Source organism: Eleginops maclovinus, chromosome 17, assembly GCF_036324505.1.
Source record: "Eleginops maclovinus isolate JMC-PN-2008 ecotype Puerto Natales chromosome 17, JC_Emac_rtc_rv5, whole genome shotgun sequence".
NCBI lineage: Eukaryota > Metazoa > Chordata > Actinopteri > Perciformes > Eleginopidae > Eleginops > Eleginops maclovinus.
The window spans coordinates 15634460-15659046 of record NC_086365.1 but is presented as its reverse complement, the minus strand read 5'-3'; the positions used below and the strand labels follow the sequence as shown (position 1 = coordinate 15659046).

The 24587-nt window shown below is 41.8% G+C and overlaps 1 protein-coding gene across 4 annotated transcripts in view; it reads right to left on the bottom strand.

Annotated features, from left to right (window-relative positions):
* The window catches only part of nav3 (neuron navigator 3), a 131966-nt gene that overhangs the window by 58969 nt on the left and 48410 nt on the right, over positions 1-24587 (bottom strand). For all 4 annotated transcript variants that reach the window (XM_063905513.1, XM_063905514.1, XM_063905515.1 and 1 more), the window contains exons 4-7: positions 19260-19332; positions 14581-14749; positions 6971-7039; positions 3182-3324 (exon numbers count right to left, since the gene is read on the bottom strand). In XM_063905513.1, the coding sequence (XP_063761583.1) occupies positions 3182-3324; positions 6971-7039; positions 14581-14749; positions 19260-19332 (454 nt within the window). The remainder of the gene's footprint in view (positions 1-3181; positions 3325-6970; positions 7040-14580; positions 14750-19259; positions 19333-24587) is intronic.

The window sequence follows — 24587 nt, the reverse complement described above, 5'->3', positions numbered from 1 at the left end:
AATCAGCCTGAGTTTACAGATTAGAATGTGTGTGTGTGTGTGTGTGTGTGTGTGTGTGTGTGTGTGTGTGTGTCCATCTGAGACTGATAAAGACATGGATAAGGGAGCATCTATTCCTGTGTGCATGTGTTTGTCCTCTCTATTATCCAGTCTGCAGAGATCCTGAGGGCAGTTCATCAATGTGTGTGTGTGTGTGTGTGTGTGTGTGTGTGTGTTTCTGTGTGTGTGTGTGTGTGTGTGTGTGTGTGTGTGTGTGTGTGTGTGTGTGTGTGTGTGTGTGTGTGTCCAGTCAATTAACCCTGTCTTTAGAGATCCCGTCTGCTCCTCTAGGCCCGGCCCAGAGGCTGTTTTTTTTTTTTGCAGCGCCACCACCAGACACTTTTCACCACATGCTGTTGCCATGGTAACAGACTCTTCTTCTTCTCCTTCTCTTTCTCCTTGTCCTTCTCCTCTTTCTCCTCCTCCTCCTCCTCCGCCTCGACGGCCGAGGATGACATGCAGTTTCTCCTGGGCGTCGATGGACCCTGTGTGATACGTGCTGTGTGCGACTACAGGGACTCAACGTCTGGATCTAATTTGAATTAGAAATGCACGTTTTAAGAATAAAATGTGCTGCCAGGTATCATCTAATATCACATACACAGTGAACTTAATCATGACGACACAAGACCCTTCTTAATTAACAGAATTAAGCCGCCACCAAAAGGGTGTGTGTGTATCAGTGTGTATGCAGCAACCCTGTCATTATTAACGATGCAACCAGCAAAGTGCAAACAAATACTGGCACTGGTTGCATTATTCCCAGCCTGACTTATTGGCTACTCCGTATGCAACCTGTAGCTTCTTGTTCTGGATGCACGTCACACACTCAGGGTTGAACTGCTGCTCACCTTTAGCTGCACGGCTATCAGATAACACACTGTTACCTAGCAGGAGGAAGTCAGCACTTTCCTCCTCTCACCGAGCTTCCCTCCTCCTCCTCACCGACGTCCTCTGGTCCAATTTAGCAGTCGTGCCCTTTTGACGCTTCAATTAATATGTCTACGTTTCATTAGTCGCATGGCAACGAGACTGATGCATTGCTTTTTGTCCCCCTTTCAGCTTTAATCCTGAGACAAAGTCACTCTAATGTGTTTACTCCAGTCCCACAAGGCTCAGAAACACACATGCAGACCCTTTTACTGAGAGACACGCAGCTACATCTGTTCCTGTTTAATTCATAGTAGTTGTATTCAAACAAAGCTTTTTCTCATTGGACAACACTGTAACATCCACCTGTCAATCATATACTAGCCCCGCCCTAAGCAAATGCTGCTCTAGTGTTGTTTCACTCTTTATGTGACCATTTCCCAAATAGAAATGACGTTTTTTGTGAGGCAATTAATCAAGAAAGAAGTACAAGAAAGTTCTTCTGTCTTCCATTTCTCCTCTTCAAAGGACAACATTGAGTGTGTTTTAATAAAGAAATGTGATTAGTTGTTAATGAGCTAAAAGAAAATGATGGTAAAACATGAGAAAGATAAACAAAGAGGCCGTCCTGCTCTCTGTTTCTGTTCCTGCCCAGAAGGGTTTGTCTGCATTGCTGACATTTACCCACAATTGATTTTTATTTTCCTTTTACTTCAGACCAAAAAAACCCAGTTTCACATCCCCTGCAGCGAGTCCTATCTCTGCCAACTGAAGCTCGCTCTGCTGCAGTGTGAAGAGGACGAATACACCAAAAAAAACCTTAAAAGGAATCTGATGGACTGAGGAGTTTAAGATGCGGTTTACTGAACAATAAACCTGAAGACTTAAAGCACAGGACTATTACAATCAGTCTCTGAATAGGGTTGATCTCATATAACAATTATTGGACTGCCATCTCTGTCTTCCCCTCCTTTCTCAGTTTAAAGTTTGGAAATTCAGACACATTTCAAGTCCAATTGTTGATTTTTTTTACTCGATGCATCTCTTCTTCACCTCCATCCCGTCCTTCTGATCCTCCCTCAGCTCCACAGACAGGAAAACGGGGCCTGTTATGCTTTTTGCTGGTAGTATGTATGTGTATCTGGCTTCATATTTTAAAAGAAAAGTGCATCAGAGTAGTCTGCCTATTACTCAATGAGTCTCAGATGTTCTCTGCAAATAAAACAGTGATTTCTGACGAATTACACTTTCAACAACATCTGTGAGCAGATAGGAAAAGGGCTGTTGATTAACTGTTTGTTGTGAATAGTCAATTAGGTGTTAAATAAACTGCTGTAACGCATAATGACTCTGATTAGCTTCATCATGCCAGACACAGCAGCTGCATGGATTCCCCCTTCGGTCATCTCTAACCGTTTCCACGCTCAATAGCATCCATTATGACTGTTAGAGCCGGGGATGATTCAGCAGACTGGAGAGAGAGGCTCTGTCTGAGTCAGCGCTGCCACCAAGTGGTAGCCATCCACAGCTACACACACCAGCACAATCTGAGCTTCAGGAAACATTAGAGTGTTTGATGCAGTGGAGGACGTTAGGAAGTGCATTTACTCAGGAATTGTATTGAAGTGCAAATTAGAGGCTTGATTATTTTTCTTTTAGGCTTGTTTATAGTTCTGGATTAGATTCAATTAGGGATATATATTCATTAATCCCAAAATGGGACACTTTTTAGTTACAGAAGGATATAAAAACAGACTTCAAAATGATTAGAAATAAACAAAACTACACATAGTGAGTGTAGAATTTATAAAACACTTTTAAAAAGTAAAGCAACGACTAAAAAAAGCTATAAATATATTATATACTTTAAAAAATGAGCACTACTTCACTATAAAAGGGATATATTATATTCTAGATACATCTTACAGTTTTATTTACAAAGAATATAATTGCTTTGAGTTCATAAAATATGTTTTTTATAAATGAAACGAGCGAAAGGTCGGACAGAGATTTAAGAGATTAAGTATCTATAGACATTTAAATATTATCTAAAACATATTTACATATTTTACAGTTTCAGTTCAAAGATTTATTTGACTTTTTTTACTTTTAAATTTACCAGATCAATTTTTCCAGTTATACTAATCTTTACTGAAGCAACATTTTTAAAGCAGGACTTTCCCCCTTGCTTTAACTTCTATTTGACTTTTTAGTGAAGGATCTGATTATTTCCTCCACCTATCCACAGCGATCAGAGCTATGGCGTCCTCACCTCTGTCGTTGCCGCTGGCATACTGCAGAGGCTTGCTCTTGTCGATGCTGTTGAAGCTCTGGCTGCGACGGTTGAGGTTGGACGATCCCGGGCTCCTGGAGGCCCCGCTGCCTGCAGCTGGAACTCTGGAGGGGCCTGGTAACCTGCAAGAGAGGGGTTGGATGTTAGGATACATACGGTTAAGCTCTATGAAAAAGTCTACATAACAACATCTGTGTTGTCTGCATCCACCTGAGATCTAACTTTACAGCAGCTTCACTCGAGGATAAAGGCATGTTTCTGTTGTAATGGTCTGCCACCAGTCATTATTTAAATGATTGATTACTCTGCCGTTCATTTTCTAGATTCATGAATTATTCGTTTAGTCGACACAATGTGAGAAATCTTTATCCCAACACCAAGGTGAGGTCTTTAAATGTCTTGTTTTCAGTCCAAAACCTAAAGATATTCACTAAAATATGATATAAAAGAGAGAAATGCAGGAAATCTGAATATTTTAGAGGCTGAATACCTCATTTCCGACATTGCTTAATGAAAAATCACACCTTACGAATAATCCGCTATCAAAATAGTGAGTAATTTCTGTCAATCGCCAAATGGATTTGTCGTTTTAATATGCAGCTCTACTCAAAAAGCTGTTTCTCTCAGTTCTCAATTGCTTTAAATCCTATTTTTAGGACAGGAAAAACTTAGGAACACATCAAAGTTGACAAATATGACATTCGGAGTTCCTCAAGGTTCCTTCCTGGGGCCTCTTCTCTTTAACATCTACACGCTTCCACTGGCTCAGAATTATGGAAAACATCAAAATAAGTTACCATAGCTATGCAGACGACACACACACATCTACACGACCACTTCTCCAGGGGACTATGGTGTAATTCAAGCACTGAGTAAGTGCACTGAACAAATCAAAGAGTGGATGTTTCAGAACTTTCTTCAGTTAGAACAAAGATAAAACTTGAGTAATTGTTTCTTCGGCTGAGGAGGAATGAATAAGTCGTGGACTCAGACCTGAATTCCACGTTTCTATCACCTTAAGAATATGTCTAGGATTAAATAACCTTTCTCTCAACAGCAGCTCAGTGCTGTAAGATGAAGCCTGAGAGCTGTGAGGCAGTGTGTGTTCCCCTGAGGAAGGATGAAGGAAGTGAACTATGAAGCTATGGAAGAGAATATAAATACAAAAGTTTGCTTCATGACAGCTTGATTTAGATATATCTGCAGCCATTATTGGTTTTAAAATAAAATATAGAAGTTGGAGAACATAAAGTGGCTCTTTATTCCTCCTACATGTTTACCCTAAGGCTTGTTTGTATTCTCTCTACTCTTACACACTTGTGCATATTTCCTTCAAAGCCGTGAAGTGTCAAATATTGATTTGCCACGCCGCAGCTGGAGGATTTTCACGACCCTCATGAGAACACTAAAAGAATTATCTCATCAAAATCCTGTTGCTATCGTACAATAACTTTACATCGCCATTTTTTCTGCCCCTTGCCAGATGCTTTCGCCCATCTGTTTGTGAGTAAGTCATCTCAAAAAACAGACTCGGCATCTGCCGCGAGGATCATAACGAGATTTACCACAACGTTTTATTTCTATCCATTAATCTTTACTGTTATGGTTTGATGTGATTCCAGAGATTACAGTTGATGCATTATCATTCCTTCATCCAAATCTTATTAGCTTGCTTGTTTGCATGTTGTTACTCAACTGCATTAAAGCTGAATGAAAGACAGGGAACCTGGCAGATGACAGAGAGAAGGACAGTTAAAGTAGAACAACATGTATTGAGTGAAACCCTGAATGCATCAGCAGAGGCCGTGGGTGTTTCCATTCACAGCCTGGTCTTTGTCAATATTAAGAGGGCAAAAACAACCTTGAGTAGAGGATAACATCTTTCTGTCCTTTATCAACGATAATGGTTTTGTCATGCTGGAAATGTCGCTCATATGCAGATGGCGCACAGATGCCGAAGGGGAAATTCTTTTACAGTGGTCTAAGCCAAAGTATTCCATCTTGTCTTTAATTCCTCAACATAATGCAACTGAATAAACAGAACTTGACATAGAGCTAGTAGTAGAGCTTTGATTGAAAACTTTAGTCCTTTGTCAAATTGAACTATATCTGATTAGCTTTCTATGAAACACATCTTCGCTTTGATCCACTTTTCTCCTGCGCTGTCAAACACACAAGTCCTGTCAATTAGTTTTTGTCACACTGGTTCTTTAATTGGACCATATTCTGCTTATTTTCAGGTTAATATCAGTATGTTGTGCCTCTCCTGGGACATGTCTCCATGCTTTAATGTTCAGAAAGCTCTTTATGTGTCATCATACTGCCTCTTTTCACCCTCTGTCTGAAACCAGAGCCCATAGTCTGCTCTGATTGGTTAGCTGGCCCGGCTCTATTGCGATTCATCAACCGCTTAGAGATGTCCCGCCCCTTCCCCTATCACCTACAATGTGTTGGAGCGCAAGTATTACAAAGTGATGTCACCATGTTCCAGAACTTTGGGATTTTAGCCTCTGCAGACCATTTACATGCACTAAAACCTATAGAAAAACACACTACAGGGAAGGGGAAAACCCAGAAGAGCATATTGAGGCCGCTTCCCAGGGATACATTCAAATATTTTTGTCACAACTAAATGCAAACATCTTGTTTGTGTCACAGTGAAAAACACATCAGTTTTGTGTCACAATTTCTTATATACATCACATGATTCAGTGTAGTGTTACTTTCCACACACTCACACACACATGTATTACAGTAGCTACAGGGCCTTTAGCTCCCACAGGTACGACCACCAAGGGAAGTCTGAGGAACAATAAATGATAAAAAAAAGACAACATGAAAGAGAACAAAAGAGAGAATTGAGTGAGAAGCTAATGGATGCAGAAAGGGAACGACTGCAGCCCGACAATGAGAGGTAAACAGTGAGGGGGAATGAGGCTGAGATTGAGGCAATTCAGAAGGAAATCAAAGGGAGTTCCTTTTATCATAAAGTGCTTTCATCTTCCAAAATACATGTTTGATAATACATCAGCAAAACGCAGCTTGAAAGGGAAATGTGATGTAAGTTCTGGACACTAGTGTTGGTTTTAAGACTTGGGGAAGTGTGTCAGACAAAGTGAGGTTGAAGAGGAGAGGGAGCAGACAAACTGGTTATTTATTATCCAAATGTTTTGCCAGGGTTGCCACCAAGGTCTTCAGTTTGGTTCCCTCAGGGTGGAATACAAACCACACTAAGAGCTAAAGAAAATCCACCTTTTTTAAAGACACCAGAGGCTAGAAAGGGGTCATCAAACCCTCCAACATCACCTCAAAAAGACAACAAACTTAACCTTTGTTTAGTCTTCCTGGCAACTGGGAAACGTTGGTACTGGTTTGACTGTTTGACCCTTCTGTTTGGCATTAATGGTTAATACAAACATTAGAAACCTTTTGAATAAAGAACCCTATTATGGTGATGGTGTACAAAAATATCATTGGGCTCAGCTCTGGTTTCAGACGGAGGGTGAAAAGAGACACTAGATACTAATATGAACCTGAAAATGACTGTGAAGGACAGTCCAGTGTTCCCTATGCTCAGTTATGAACCGTGGACCATTTGACCCTACAAGCTGCTATGTAATTGACCCTGACCTTTAAAAACAACATGATGACATTAAGCAAAATCACTTTAAGGGACAGGCGTATGAAGGATAGGGTCCATGCACGGAGCACAGAGGAAGGTAAAGACTCAGAAATAAAACAAAGGAGGTCCATATTTGTGATTTTTACCTGGTGTTTTTCTTCTGCGGCGACCCTAGTCCACTGTGGCCCGGAGGACTGGCATACCGCGCTGTGAGACTGAAGAGGAGGAGGAGAAGGAGAAGAAGAAGAAGACGAAGAAGAAGAGGAAGAAGAAGAAGAAGAAGAAGAAGAAGGACAGACGGTTAGAGCAGGACTGAGACCGGGCGTCCTTCTGGATCCTTCTTTAATTCATGCCTTAATATAATAACAAGCAATGAAAAGAGGCATTCAGAGAGGGGATAGAGAGGGAAAGAGAGGGGACGGAACACACACGCTGTTCTGTAGTCTGTGTTTATGTTTATCACATGACGGCTCACATGTTGATAACCACGCTTATTTATAGGGCCGAGAGTAATGGATTACATGTAGCGGGATGATCAGGAGACAGAAAAAGGAACTTTATTCCCTTACAGTGACGTAAAAAAGACAATCAGGGGGATTTTCAAAATAAAAGCGGGATTTTCTAGCAGGATTGTGATGTTTCAATACATTTTAATTTACAGATTGATATAATATACGAAGACAGACTTCCTCAACTGTCCTTTTGGCTTTCATGTTGTTCTTGGGCTATCTTCCTATCAACTGTGCAACTCTTTTCCTATGCAGTATACAGTATACCCAAATCTGTGTTACATCCTTTAAGCCGACTTTATTCTGACTTCTTACTACAACTTTGACTCTTTATGGTAATTTACACCAGATTAAACCTTATTTCTGAGTTAGAAAAGACCACAATTTGAATAAAACCCCAATCTTAATGAAGGTGATCATAATTCCTTGGTCAAATAACATAGAAATGAACCTTTGTCCCAACATAAAAACATTTGGAAGTGGGTCAAATTTGCCCCGAGGACAACAGGAAGGTTAAAGTAATAGCTTAAATTGAACTGAAGGATAGATTGATCATCATCAGACCTCCTGGTCCAGAGGTTTTATACATTTTGTGTGAGAAATTACTTTATAAAGTGACTAACAGCTGTACAAATATATAGACTTTGAGTAGAGCACAAGTATAATGTGGCTATGGGCGTCACAGATTACTCATGCATTAAGTGGTGGGTACGTGTTCCCAGCGTCCACCAGTATGAATGAAGCCTATGAACTGGGCAAAAATAGTCAAGTGAAGAACCTCAGATGTGTACTTTAGTAAGAAAATGAGAATCAAAAAGAGAAAACCATTGCTTGTCTTTAAAATCCAGCCAACAACAATATTTCCCCCCTCCCCCCCCCCCTCCCCCCCCCCCAGATATGATGACTTGATAGCGGTTCTTTGAGTAGAGGCTCTGTTCACTGGACACCCTCACATGGCCTGAGTCATACAGAACATTTACACACAGCAGCTTTTGACTCTCCATTGTTTACACTATGATTAAAGGCATCTCTCTTTTTATCAAGCTGTCAACAAGGAGCTTTACTACTTCCTGTCCAACATGAATGCAGAGGCCGATTCCCGTCCCTGAGGATGACTAACAGTGAGTGTTGGTTTGAAGCTGTGACGGTTCTGTGGGTGTTTCTTCGCCCTGTGAGGTTTGAGGTTTTCTTTACCACGAGACTGATTGTGAAAGTATTTGGAGCTGTTTTAGATTAACAGAGTAGGGAGGGTTACTTTACTACAGTTCTGAGGTAAATGGTGTGCAAACATGATCACTGTCATGTCTTTGACTTGAGTTTATTGTGAAAAAGAAACTAAAATGTGTTCATTTATTGCTAAGAATCTGGACTTTTTGAGTGAGTGAGTTCATAGACATTTAATTGGGAGCAACTTTATTAATATTTAATTATTTTTTCATGTACAAACTTTTCAGTTCCAGCTTTCAAATGTGAAGATTTTCTGCTTTTAATTTTGAATATTATTTTATTTTATTCCATTTTTACTTTAACTGCAAATACTTTACGTACATTCTCCTGACTTTCACTTAAGTGTGGACTGCTTTTACACTGCAGTACTAGTTATTCCACTTACGCAAAGGATCGTTAAACTTCCTCCACCTCTGCTCTAATATAGAGGTACAACAGAAGGACTGCTGAAGAACTTTCCGGGTGACTCTCAGTCAATACCTTAAATACATTTCATCAGTCTGTGGAATCAAATCAGCCGTCCAAAGGTGCTTTGTTCAGACAGAGGCTGAGCTCTGAATGACAATGAACTCTTGAAGGTGTTGAGCAGAATTTTAATCAGCTCCTAATTCTCTAAAAGTTTGTCTCTGAGTTCCAACATATTCACATTTCAAGTCTCAGCTCAGATAATTGGCGGGACTTCTTTCTGCGGACTGATACGGCTGCACACAGTCCCTTGATCCTCCTTAGCAACGGTCTGTTAACGAATGTTAACAGCCTCTGGAATGTCCAAATGGACCAATCAGATTCCAGTATTCAAACAAGCAATGGTCCGTTCTCCTTAGCAACGGTCTGTTCTCCTTAGCAACGGTTTGTTAGTGAGTATTAACAGCCTCTGGAATGTCCAAATTGACCAATCAGAATCCAGTATTCAACTAAACCATGTAATAATAGATAGAAAAAGATAGAATGGGAGGATGAAACCCTCTTTATTAGTCACATACATGCACACAGCAGAGCACACACAGTGAAATTAGTCCTCTGCATTTAACCCATCCTAGTACTAGGAGCAGTGGGCAGCTATCGTGCAGCGCCCGGGGATAATGATGATGAAACAGTGGTAAATGGTGTCTGGGAATAAAATATGTCCTTGTTTTGTGCTTTATGAAATACTTTAAATAGCTCCTTGAGTCCACAGACTTGAAAATGTAGTTTTTATAGAAAAAGGGGGCTGAGTTATTCAGGCTGTGTGACGCAGGACTGCTTGAAAAAAGGACCATAGTTTATCTTTGAGGTTCCAGACATATGAGAGAAGGTTTTAGTCATCACAGCTCACAACCAATATGAGTGTCTTATTTCTACTTCATTTCTATTTAATGGCACTAATATAACTTGTTTTTATGTCATAATTATATTAAATGCTGTTCTGTTGGAGGATCTGGGACTCAGCTGTAGCTATAGTGCATTAAACCCTTTTGAATCCATAATATTTTAGAGTAAAAAATCTAAAATCAGGGACGCTCTGGTGCATTTTCCACCCTAAAACCCATCCTGACCACCTCCATATTTATAAAATGCAATGAAACATGAAGCACACGGCCCCCAGCCTGCAGCCCTTACCCTACCCACAGCATTTAAGATCTTTCCGGAGTGGAAAAAGAGACACCAGCATCTCGCACTGGGACTGGTTGCTGGTGGAAAGCAGAAGTTTGGGTGTGTGTGTGGTGTGTGGGGGGTGGACATCTGTCACTTTGGATCCAGCACAACACACATCAACAGGGTTAATAGTCACTGTGGCGCACATGCGAGCAATATGGAAGCCATTCGCTGTTCTATAAAATGTGAAGACTATCAGGTTCAGCTTAATACGGCCGCGGCTCTGAGGCTGCACGCAGACTAACGGGGTGGGGGGATTTCACATCCAGAATAGAGTGAGCTCATTGTGATGACAGCAGGAAGTCAGATGTCAGCTGACCTTCCAGTCCAAAGCGGGGGTCTATCTAATGGGGTCCGGTCAGCACCCTGGAAACGGCCACTTTTCACAGCATTGTTAGCTCGAAAGACAGACGTGTGTAAAATATCCGTTAGAGCGTCAGTGTGTGCATCAGTGCTTGTTACGTGATGCACTTGATTGGTTTTCATGTGTTTGTGATGCGTTCTGCCCACATACGTGTACATGGAAGACTCTTCTTGGCACCTATCTTGTCACCTACCTATTCTAATCTCAACAACACTGTGTCTGGGTTCTGTGGGAATAAGAAGAGTACACAAAGCTTTACCCCCAGCATTCCCCTTGAATTTACTTATACTCAGGCTGGACGCATATCGTGTCCCACAGTCTGACATTATTCTATATGACAATCTTCTAGCTTTTCCACGGAAACATCCAGGTATTCTTGGCCGATCTTTGTCTTGAGGCTCATTTCATACATATTTCACTCAAAGTGAGCCGGAAATATTTGATGTCTTTCTTCCTCTTTTTCTTATTTCTTCTGAAAACCCTTTGAATAATGAGTAACTGCACAAGATGAGTTCATGGGGACTGTCCTTCTCTGGTTTTCAAAGAGAAATAACCCCATCTCCTGCAACAAAATATGTCCTTGTTTTGTGCTCTATTAAACTCTTTGAATGGCCCACATACAAGACAAGCTAACACAGGGATTAATGGAGCAACTTGAAAATGCATTTTAAAGCTCTGTGATAGAAAAGCGGTTTGAGTTATTCAGGTTGTGTGCAGGACTGTTTCAAAGGAGGACCGTAGTTTATATTGAATGTCAACAAAGGTCCCAGACATATGAGAGATGTTTTTACTCATGTAGGAGCAGCTCACGACCAATACGAGTGTCTTATTTCTATTAAATGGCACTAACTTTACTTGTTTTAATGTCTTAAGTATGTTAAATGTTGTGCTGTTCGAGGAACCCGGGACTAAGCTGTAGCTATCTTGCATAAAACCCTTTGAATCTTGAATATTTGAGAGTAAAAAGTAAAGAATCAGGGGCGCTCTGCTGAGTTTTCCATCCTAAAACCCATCCTGACCACCTCCATAAATGCTAAGGGCTTTTATTGAGTACTCATCAAACAAGCACGGGACAAATTAAATCATCAGTTCCTCTTAAAGCCGTCACAAAGATCGAGACATGTATTAAAAAGCTACCGCAAAACAGTCTGAGAACATAATGTATGACAGTCTGCAACAAACACTATTTAACACTTCATGATGCCACCGACACAAATCCATCCTCCTACAATCACCGTGTGTTTTCCAGAAAGCTCCAAACATCTCATTCCTTGATGTCACAACACACACACACACACACACACACACACACACACGATCTACAGCTGTACCTAGGAGACGCGTCGGGCTGCTTCCCATAAGCCAGCCGGATCTTCCTGTCCCGGGACACGGCGGTGGGCAGGCGAGAGGCGCGCCACAGCGGGGGGTCAACGCGTTCGCCCCGGGACATGCTGAGGTAAAGAGGCAGGGCGTGCTGTGGCCTAAACTAGAGCCCTGAGCTCCCACGGCTCCACACTGTCGGTAACTGTCCAATAAGGGACTAACCCCTCGGACACACACACACATAAATACACAGACACACCCCGGGGACACGCGTCAGGCCAGCAGGTGCTGTCTATAGAAAGCCCAGGACCACAAGTGAGGATGTGCAGCGGGCTAAATGCAGATAAATATATCTGAAATATGGTCGGTGTGCAGCAGTAGGTCAGAAAAGCACCTTACGTCAGAAAATTGGGTTTTGCCTTAAAAGCTCATGATGAATTTATAATATAAACACAATTTAGAGACACTTATCTGCTTTGTGTCGTTTTATTTACTCAATAACTTCCCCGTCTGACATATTCTACGCTATATCATCTTTACAATGGGTAAAATATCCATGACTTCATGGCTGCATCATTGCAAGTTGTGCCGTGCTTCCATCATTTTTCACACCGTTATGATGTTTGACTCAGTTTAGGATGGATGTTTTCCTTTAAATATGCATATTAAAAAGAGAGCAGAGACAAAGCGTTAAGGAGCTTCCTACACACAGACAGACACACACACACACACACACACACACACACACACACACACACACACACACACACACACACACACACACACACACACACACACACACACACACACACACACACACACACACACACACACACACACACACACACACACACACACACACACACACACACACACACACACACACACACACACCGCTGCACTTCTGTAATGGCTTAATCATTAACTGAGGCAGCAGTGAACTTCCAAACTTCATTGTGTTTATGTATGTGTGTGTGTGTGTGTGTGTGTGAGTGTATGTATGTGTGTGTGTGAGAGATCATTCTCCACCTGTTGCAAAGGGGGGAGGCGGGACTGTGGGAATGGGAGGCAGCTGTGCCCCTAATAACCCCCCCCAAACACACACACAAGATAAAGTGACCTACCACCTCATAACGCGTCCAAACAGAGCGAGGCTGAAGCGCTCGAGGGTCTCATCTTACTCACATGAGACTAAACTACACACACACACACACACACACGCACACACACAGACAGACACACACACACACACACACACACACACACACACACACACACACACACTGGGGGGGAATGCTGCTCATGTGTGGCATGTCAGGCTTCCTTTAGAAACTCTGCTCGGTGTATTTACATCTCATAGGGTCAGGACTGCTCTGCCAACCCTCACTGTACCCTACATGTCTTCATCTTATAAAGTATCTCCTCTATAATCTCAACTGACCGGGACAAGAACGCAAGTCAACTTTAAAAAGACTCAACTCAACTTTAAAAAGACTCAACTCAACTTTAAAAAGACTCAACTCAACTTTAAAAAGACTCAACTCAACTTTAAAAAGACTCAACTCAACTTTAAAAAGACTCAACTCAACTTTAAAAAGACTCAACTCAACTCTAAAAAGACTCAACTCAACTTTAAAAAGATGCAACTCAACTTTAAAAAGACTCAACTCAACTTTAAAAAGACTCCTACGTTTTTGTTCTTCTTTTTTCGTAATTGAATTTATTGTTAATTTATTATTTTTTGTTATTATTTATTGCTTCAAAATAATTTAATTCCATTATTGTTATTATTATTATTGTTATTATTATTATTGTTATTATTATTATTGTTATTATTATTATTACTGTTATTATTATTGTTATTATTACTATTATTATTATTACTGTTGTTATTATTATTATTACTGTTATTATTATTAATAATATTACAAATATTCATTTTTTCCGGAATTTCATTTATTGTTAATATTTTTTTTAATTGTTATTATTTTTTGGTTCATTATTTTTTTAATTATTTTATTCCGTTATTATTATTACATATTTTTTAAATTTAAATATATAAATATTTTTTGATTTCTTCCTTTTCTCAACCTCTCTTTCTGGGATCGCAGATATGCATGTGTTTATGTAATGTATGTGCGTGTATATAGACATATGTAATTACATGTGTGTTTATATATTTATTTGTATGTCTTGTAAAACCCCATAGCCTCAGTCTGTAAGTTGTGTTCTGTCTGTCCTGTTTTCACCTGTCCTACAATCACTTCATCAATGAGAAGGAAAGAATGTAACTCAACCTCACACATGAGAGTCAAATGAACCCTCTAAATAGTCTTTCATCCCAAAAGTATAGAAGCGCATACATTCAGCGGCTAAGGTATTATAGGAAATGTTAATCTGACATGTGTTGGCCAGCTTGTCCCCACCTCGTCAAACACTCCTCATGGAGCTGACTCAGCAGAACCTCTAATGAGAAACACTGCAGATGAAGGCCGTTCATCACTCTGCTCTGACAGTCAGTCCCATCCAACACATTCCTGTTTAGATGAGCTCTAACTGGACCTAATTAAGAAGCAATAAACCAGACCTCTAATCCAGCAGAGACTCTAGATAATAACGGGTCCTCTGGGCTGCATCTGAGAGCCAAACCAACACTGAGCTGCAGAAATGTAACCGCTGTTTCTGCTGTGAGGCGTACCTGGACTGCATGTCTTGGGTCTTGCTGGTGGACGGTGCTGTGCTGCTGGTCTGCTGGCTGAGCTCCACCAGAGACTGGTAGTACTGCTGCTGCTGCTGCTGCTGCTGCTTGTAGCGTGATAGGATGAAGAAGAGGCCCAGGATGCTCTTCAGGTTGCCATTACGGATCTCTGGAGGGGACAAAACAGAAAGGAAATCTGAGTATGGAGGTGATGCTGGGTGATACAGTGCTGTGAAGGGATCCAGTCCTTCTTACATCCAGGACATGGTTCACCTCACTGCTAGTTGGACCCAGAAACCCCTGAATTGTGTTTGATATCAGGACAGCAGAAAGTCAACACATGTTCTGCCACAAACTGAAATCCTACCTGTTTCCACTGCACCTTGAACATTAAATTAACCAAACAGTTTAAAAATTAGCATTTTCTTTCTAAATTTCAACTTTTAAAATTGTCCCAATCTTTTCTCATTATTCTACTTTATTGCACTTTTTTAAGTCACTTAATTTGATAAAGTCATCAGCTAAATGAAATGTAATGCAACGGTATACTCCACCATCATTTAAACTCATCTACCCTCCAATAAAACCACACCTTTTATTAAAATAAAAACACTTCTGCAAGTGAAAATATTCAAAATATAGTTTCCCCATTGTCTAGAACCAAAACAATGTCCTGTGGCGCTAAAAAAAAACAATCCCAGACCATTTATTGTATCTTTCCAGCTCTGTGAAGTACACATATGTTTTTTTAAAAGGACTCTTGGGGATAGAGCAGCTGCTTCATGAGAGTAACTATACACTGGCTGTAACTGCAGGGGATATTAATGCACTGTATATTATACTCAGCATTAATTGTTTTCAACATGCGGGAACATTTCTAATTTAGTCACAGCTCTCAGGAAGCTGTTGTAAAATCAGAAATGTCTAATAAACACACAGCTGGTTCAGAGAGGAGTGAAGGTCAGCATGAGAACTGGACTCCAGTTTGAGGACAAAGTCCGAGGCCCAACGGACTAAATTATACAAAACCATTTCCCGGGAAACTAATGTGTATTAACAGGTGATGCTGGTAGTGATGGGACGATGGCAACGATAAATGGGGGCCTACATCTGCTGATGTTCAGGTGTATATCAGTATGTAGAGTCTCTACTTTAAAGAGTCCTCTCCTGCTGATGTTCAGGTGTATATCAGTATGTAGTGTCTCTACTTTAAAGAGTCCTCTCCTGCTGATGTTCAGGTGTATATCAGTATGTAGTGTCTCTACTTTAAAGAGTCCTCTCCTGCTGATGTTCAGGTGTATATCAGTATGTAGTGTCTCTACTTTAAAGAGTCCTCTCCTCCTGATGTTCAGGTGTATATCAGTATGTAGTGTCTCTACTTTAAAGAGTCCTCTCCTGCTGATGTTCAGGTGTATATCAGTATGTAGTGTCTCTACTTTAAAGAGTCCTCTCCTGCTGATGTTCAGGTGTATATCAGTATGTAGTGTCTCTACTTTAAAGAGTCCTCTCCTGCTGATGTTCAGGTGTATATCAGTATGTAGTGTCTCTACTTTAAAGAGTCCTCTCCTGCTGATGTTCAGGTGTATATCAGTATGTAGCGTCTCTACTTTAAAGAGTCCTCTCCTGCTGATGTTCAGGTGTATATCAGTATGTAGTGTCTCTACTTTAAAGAGTCCTCTCCTGCTGATGTTCAGGTGTATATCAGTATGTAGAGTCTCTACTTTAAAGAGTCCTCTCCTGCTGATGTTCAGGTGTATATCAGTATGTAGTGTCTCTACTTTAAAGAGTCCTCTCCTGCAGATGTGCAGGTGTATATCAGTATGTAGTGTCTCTACTTTAAAGAGTCCTCTCCTGCAGATGTGCAGGTGTATATCAGTATGTAGTGTAGTGTTGTTCCTCATCACTCATACATCATATTTATTTCTTTACATCCCAAGAATCTCCAGCCCTGGCAGAAAAAGTTCCCTCATCAATATGCTGAGCGAGCAACAAGCTCCCAATCAATGCGTAACTTTGCCCGGCTGTTCATCTGATCCTCCTCAGTTCATCTCTGACAAAACTCAACAAATGCCCCCCTCTCTCTCTCACACTGCTTCACACCCGGCCCAGATGTGATTCAGCAGTCAGAGAGGCGGAAGAATTGATCAATGTGGCTAACGCACCCATTTGTGAAATTGACTTTTGAGATCAAACTCTCCGGCGGGAGAGGGGGGGGTGGGTGCTGACTCAGGGCTTTTTTACTCCATTTTTCAATTTGGTGAGGCTCAAACAGTCTCCCCTAGTCATCCATTGCTACAGTGTTTTCTGAGACTGTGGAAGTGGGGAGAAGATTAATATCTTGGGGTGTTTTTCATTTTCTAACACCCAGAGGCTACTGGGCCTCAGAGAGTCTGAACAGCAGCCGTGCTTTTAGAGAGACTTTGCTGCAGATTCAGCTGCCGTTGTGATCTAAATATATAGAAATGATGATGATAAGGAGTAACAATAACACTTCATCCCAGATTGGAAGACACCCTCAAGGTCACGGTCAGCTACACATTTGGAAACTGTAGAAAGATAAATGCTTTCATCAAAGTTATCAGAGTGCACCACGACTTCCTCTGACATCACTCGCTCCATAACCTTCTGTCGCCCTCCAAACTATTCTTTAGACAACGTGTTGAAAATGTGCACACATATTAACACACACACATGCCTTGTCCCCCTGTTGTGCTTATTAAACAGCCAGATAGCACAGGCAACACTGAGACAGGGAACTGTAAATGTGTACCCCCTGCTGACCAAACCCAGTGCACGATCAGATCAAGCGATGATGGTGTTTACTGTCGTTCTGCAAGTTGTAACAAGAACGGCATGCTCTGCTACGGCTTTGCTCCAGAGACCCTGCAGACCAAAGGCTTTCATGCTCACGGTAGCCCAGGATCTGCAGGAGATGTGTGTTTCAGAGCTATGCACCTGTTTACCAAGACTGGGAACAATGGAGTCATCTTTTTGTAGATAATCATCATATTTAAAATACTTGAGTCGAGTTGGTGGAGCTTTTTTCTACACTGCAGCTATTGCAGGTTCACAATCAATACTTCTACTGCATTGTTTACATCATAGCACACTACATATCTTTGCCCAAAAGCCTGAGGATTCATCTTTAAACTCTTTAACTTGACACGTTTCTTAAAGATCTGTCCGAGACTCCCACCAGAGAGAATCACAGGGACTTCAGGGGAGGTTATACAACAGAAATGTCCCTGTGTGTTGTGTCCCCATGCCTTGTAAAAGATAATGAAACACTACCAACCAAATGTGGAGAGCCTGAATCGATTAGACATGACCATCTAATTGAAACACACACACAGCACATGTGGAGTAATTGAACACAAAGGGAGGGAGGGAGGGGCTGAGTGATGAAACGCTGCAGCAACAGCCTGGGTATTTACAGAGACGCTTCCAAACGCCAGGACCAGTGAGTCACTCCACTGCTTATAGTGTGGGGGGGGGGGGTTCAATTTCGAGCTGTCGGTCAGTGTGTCTATTTCTGCTGCTGGAGGGGTCAAGGGCAAGGGGAGCAAGGGCAGCATGGGGTCTGGGTAAACACAGTTAGAAGTAACAGCTGGAGACATTTTCAGCTGGAGACATAAAGAAGTGCAACCAAAGGCACGACGAAAAGCATTAATGTGCTAACAATGACAGCCCTGATCAAAAATGCAGTGTATTTAGACACAACACTTGTAGTAAAAGGACTCTGTTAGCATCCCAAACAGATTGGAATTGTTTTGGTTTCACTCTGTAGCTTCAACCAATCACATTGGGGCGGGCTTTGGCTACATGCTGGTAAACAATCCATGTGGGGGGCTAAAGAAATGAAGTACTCATGAGGCTGTAGTTTGATCCACTTGTAGAAACTCTCTCTCAACTCCAGGTCAATTCCTGTGGATCAAGTGTCTCATCGGACACTTACAATCACTGTGACATGGAACAGGAAGTTGCCCGACGTCTCATTGTTGACATATGTTAAAGCTCCGAGAAGCCAAAGATAATTTCTTCGTCTTCTCAATTTAAAGAAGCGACTGGGTCATCTAAAATGCATTTTCACCGAGCTGTTAACAGGTGGGTTTAACTCTTGAAAGTCAGCATTTTAGAGACAATGGTCTTAGCAGAGCAGCATCTATTTGCTCTCCAGATTGGGACATGCTAGCTCCTGTTTCATGATTACTTCTTGATGCTAAAGGTGCTACTGGTTGGGAAACATCAGTGTGTTTTCCCTTAAAACACTTTAAGTTCTGGACACATAAACGCTGGGTTCCTCTTGCAAAGTGTAAAACAAAACCAGCACTTATTGTCTGGGACTAAACTGAACTAAATCTTCAGCTTATCGTTGATTTAAAGAAGCATTCCTTCGGTACAGAGCTCTGCTGTTGTGATGTCAACCCCGAGGAGATTTACTCGCCGGGGTTTTTATCCTCCCACAATCCACGTTGATGCCCTAATGATTGCTTGTGTCATGATACCAACGTGGTAAATTCCATTGCTGTGAAGTATTACAGTACGTCTTGGAAATAACCAGATTGTTGGGACTGTGAAGAATTGGACAGCTACCCACAGAAGGTCGGACGGGGGTGGAGCCAAATGCTTTTTCCAGGTCCGGGAGATCAATTAAGAGTTTAATGAAGTCCATCTCTTACCTTCTGCTGAGAGCCCTTGCACATTCACTCCCTTGGCGTCCAGGAAACTGAGACAGGCGTCCACATTCTCGATCTGCGGAGAGGACGGCAGACGGTCAACACAAAGGACAGACACAGCAGGAATGTGACGATGCTTAGCATTCAAAAAGTCTAAGTGTCTCGAGGCGGGGGGGGGGGGTGATCTGCATTATTACCCATAAAGCACATCATTGTGTGGTCATCACCCAACCCCCCACCTTCCACCCGGCTGCATGACATACTGACCGCACACACGCACAAGCACACACACACACACACACACACACACACACACACACACACACACACACACACACACACACACACACACACACACACACACACACACACACACACACACACACACACACACACACACACACACACACACACACACACACACACACACACACACACACACACACACACACACACACACACACACACACACTGCTCATCATCACCACTCTGTTTCTCAGATCAGAACACTGATTGCATACAGAGGAAGACCCCTGACTACACTATTTTCCCAGCACCAGAGTCCGGTCGTCACCCCTGTAGCACTCAGATGACATCACCACACGCCTCCAAACATCCTGACTTTCCACAAGCACTCCACCACCTCCTCCTTCCTGCACCTCTTCTTCCAGTGGATGTAACCAGTGAGTGCCTCAGGTTTATCTTGTAGCTAGGGGAAATACTCTTTACCCTTATTTAGTTTTCAAGATCCAAGGTGCAACAAACACCCAAGGTATTCAAGATGCTCTACAGCCAGTACAACCACTTCCTCTACAGGCCCCTCAGCTCAAGGACATCTCAAGCACTTCCCTCCTCGTCACTTTCCCTCCTCAGACTGATGTGTTTACACTGCTTGACTCCACGGGATCTCTGTGGGACAAGAAGGCCAACACGGAGCGTCTCCATCTGCCCGACACCGCTCACAGCCACCCACTTCACAGCAGCGACACACTCTCACAGCAGGCATCAAAACCCTCTCACATGTGGGCGTACTTATTTCCCTTCCCACACACACACTCTGACACATGTGTGCTCGGGCGCTAGCATGTTTGATTATCTCACATAAAGACTCTGAGGTTTGTGTGAGGAGAGACATGTGCTGAGCAGCGGTAGTGAGCATTCATTAATACAGAGCTAATGAGACCAGCATCTGAGAGTGGAGATACACTGCGTACAAGTACTGTACTGAAGTACAAGTTTGAGGTACTTAGTACTTCTACTCCACTGCATTTATTTAACACCTTTAGTTACTTTACAGATTAGGATTAATGATGGTAAATATAATCCCCCTTAAATCAGACTGTAGTTCACCTGCAGTAAATCCAGCAGCTACCCTGCAGTATACAAAGCCATTCAAACTAGCTGCACCTTTACCAGCTCTGAGAACACTTTAATGATCAATCATTATAAAACATATCAGAGATATTATTCTGAAATGGACCAATCAGACAATGACTACTTTTACTGTCGCTACTTTAAGTACATTTAGAGGAGAGTACTTTCTACTTTCACTGGAGGAACATTTAGAATACTTTCACTGTGACAGAGTATTCCTACACTGGTACTTCTACTTTACTCAAGTACAAGACCTGAGTACTTCTACTTTACTCAAGTACAAGATCTGAGTACTTCTACTTTACTCAAGTACAAGACCTGAGTACTTCTACTTTACTCAAGTACAAAATCTGAGTACTTCTACTTTACTCAAGTACAAGATCTGAGTACTTCTACTTTACTCAAGTACAAGATCTGAGTACTTCTACTTTACTCAAGAACAAGATCTGAGTACTTCTACTTTACTCAAGTACAAGATCTGAGTACTTCTACTTTACTCAAGTACAAGATCTGAGTACTTCTTCCATCCCTTCTCAATAAGGCTTAATCAAATGATCACCACAAAAAATTTGGGAAGCCTTGAAGAAATTAGCATCTGTTCCCCAGGCAGTGTGTGTGTGTGTGTGTGTGTGTGTGTGTGTGTGTGTGTGTGTGTGTGTGTGTGTGTGTGTGTGTGTGTGTGTGTGTATTCGTTTGAAGCCTGGTTTTTATAGGCTGATAAAGACAAGCAGGAGTGAACTCATAAACACGCAGTAAATCTGTCTCGCTCGAGACAGACTTCTGTCTTTTAAAGGACAGGCAGCTTCTTCCAAAGAGGCTCCAAGAGATGTTCCGACCGACGGCTCTGAGGCTTTCAGACCAAACCGCTGTTTGTTTTTACTCAGCCCTAACTCTAAAATGACGCAAACAAGCTGGGTAATGATTGAAGGCGTTGATGACGGCGGGGGCATTAATGTCCCGCAGGGTTCTGGCCGTGTTTAACTGCTCGTTTGGTGGGCGCTTTGGCTTTGTGGCATCCTGCAACAGCTCCTCCAGAAACCAACATCATTTACTTTTCCGACGCCGGCTGGCAGATCCACATCAGCCATTAAAAGCAATTTGGGAAAGGGCATTTTGACGAGGCACACTTCACTGACTTGTGCAGTGCCGGGAGATGGAAACCCGTTTTGAGGCACGGTGCGGAAAGGAGACTTGTCACCAGGCTTTAAAGAATAATGAGGGGGAGCTGTAAAGTTTCTTTTGATAATCAGTTTCAATTAAGCTATGTTTCAATTACGGTGACTGCAAATCTAAATATTACGTTTGAACTGACAGAGTGGAGAAAACTCAAACTTGTACTTGTGGCTGATGGTTGAAGTGAGTCAAAACCGCACTTAACCTTTCCTTCTCTCAAATCACAGATGAGAGCATCGGTACTTTAAGAGAGAAAGTAGAGACTGAGGGTAAATGAAGACCTTTTCAAATTGCATTTCCAAGGTCCAGACCTAACCTACGCTTGTCTATGATTGGATAAATGCTCGTACAGTTAGTTGCTTTACTTAACTTGCCACTTATCAAATGCACAGGATGCGTTTTCAAACCTTTGAATGTCTGTCTTCTTGTCCAAGATCCTATTAGTTAGCAAACAAACGTCAATCTATACTTAAAGGGGTCGTTATTGTCTCTCCTGGGACATGTCTCCATGCTTTAAGGTTCAAAAAGCTCTTTATGTTTCTCATACTGCCTGTGCTGCAGCTCCTCTTTTCACCCTCTGTCTGAAACCAGAGCCCAGTCTGCTCTGATTGGTTAGCTGCCCGGCTCTGTTGTGACTAGTCAAGCTCTTAGAGGTATGTCCCGCCCCCTTAGCCTATCACGTACAATGTATCGGAGCGCTAGCCAATAGAATTGCGAGTGTAACATAGTGATGCAACTATTTTCCGGAAATAAACAAAGGAGTCCAATGGGGAACACAGGGATTTTAGCCTTTGCAGACCATTTACATGCACTTAAACCTATAGAACACAAGAAAGGGAGAATAAGGACCCTTTAAACTTTATTATTATTGTGTTATTCTGCTTGTAGCCAACAACATGCAACCCCTTTCTTTCAGCTGTAATTTATCCTTTACAGTCTCCTTCGTCTTTTCTTTCCCATCACATTGAAAATGTTAACTCAGGTTTTTTTTAAGCCCACATAGAAAAGGTCACATGTAGGCGTGAAAACATGACTCATCTTTTTCATCTACCTTCAGTGAACATTTGTTTCATCTCTACAGCAAAGTTTGAAGCACTTCTACAGAACTTAAGGGTAGTTTTCCTGGAAAAAAGGGGGATTTTCCTGCGTCAAATGAGATATTCCTGTCTTGTCAATCCTCAACTTGTTAAATGCATGGACACAGTTTGGCCCTTGGTGGCTAGGGTTGGAAAGTGTTATCCTTCAGATGAAACTGTCAAATAAAAACAGGCCAACATCTTAATTATCACTTCCTACGGGACGGAGAGAACCTCCTTAAATCCAGGATTGGAAAAACAGGCGTTAGCGCTTCATATGCTCGATAATTGAAGGGTTTTATTCCCAAAAAGCTACGGATCCACTGGAAAATAAAAGCCACCTTAAATCCCTACGTCAGTTTTTTAAGACACACATGAGTCAACATTTGCAGACAAAGATATGTCTGTTATTTTTCTTTCCAATCAACCCAGTGATTATTCGCTTAATGCTGTCAGGGTTTAGTAACAAACACCCTCATGGAGATCACGCTGAACGCTTGTCCTGGTGGTGGGTTAGGGTTAGGGTTGCAGGTATGATTGGTTTTCTTAAAAGCATCATTTCTTTATGTCTGAGGCAGAAATCAAAGCAATGAGTCAAGAGAATCCCCTAGAAACAAACCACTGTGTCATCCATATTACCCAGCAGATCAAAATCGATGCCAGCTCCAGCCAATAAAATGTCTCAAACAGGATGAATACACACTTTAGGTACTTCACACACTGAGGCGACACCAGCTGATCACAGACAGATATACTTTCTTAAATATTGAGCTGAACTGCTTTGAAATCTAAACATTTGCATGCAGGCAGAGCCCCAAAGTCCCAGAAGTTTTTGAGTATACATGGCGAGAATTAAATAGGTTTTATCCAGAGAATAGAGTACTTGAAGAGCATAAACCTCCTCTCTCTTTGTCCAACAACTCTTCTCTGCAGACTCGGACTCTGACCAGCCTTATCCAAACACCCCTCCTTTGATTCCTCTTCCCCCCCTGCACTATCACTCTGCATCCAGAGCAGACAGCTGCTGACAAGCGATGAATCAAAAGCAGATGAAGTGGGACAATGCTTCACGGCAGCTGATGGGCACAGGGTTAGAGGATTCTGTGTCATAATCCAAGGATCATCGCTCATCGTGTCCAAAACCCAAAGTAAAGAAGCATTTAGTCATCTGGTTTCGACTGAGGAGCTGTTTTTAAGCAACATTATCCACAGTAGCACTCCCAATAATCCCTGAAACCTAATAGTGGAGGATCTGTGTTCCCTAAAGTATTTCAAACAATGCAACGTGTAGACCTCTGGTGCATGCAGATTTATATGGCTGCCTTAATGTTATAAAACCCAAAGCCATAATCAAAATAAAATAACTCACTTTAGTTTAAAGTAGCCGAGGAATCAGAGACAAAACAAAGTCCCTGCTGCTTTTTATCACATAAAGCTTCACATTTATGTCAATATTGCAATAATTCTCCTTAAGATGTTACTGGCAGTCCTAGTTCATGTCAGCATACACACACACACACGATGTACAATCAACAGAATCTGCCTAGCAACACAAGCTTATATTAATAGATGTCCTAATTATATACGGTGGTTTAGTTTAAAATGTTTACAGCATCAAACACTTGAAGGGAATCACGTGGGTTTGCACATCTGTTGCACACACAGACAGTATGTATGGATTATTTAAGGGAGCATTGTGGACTCTTTC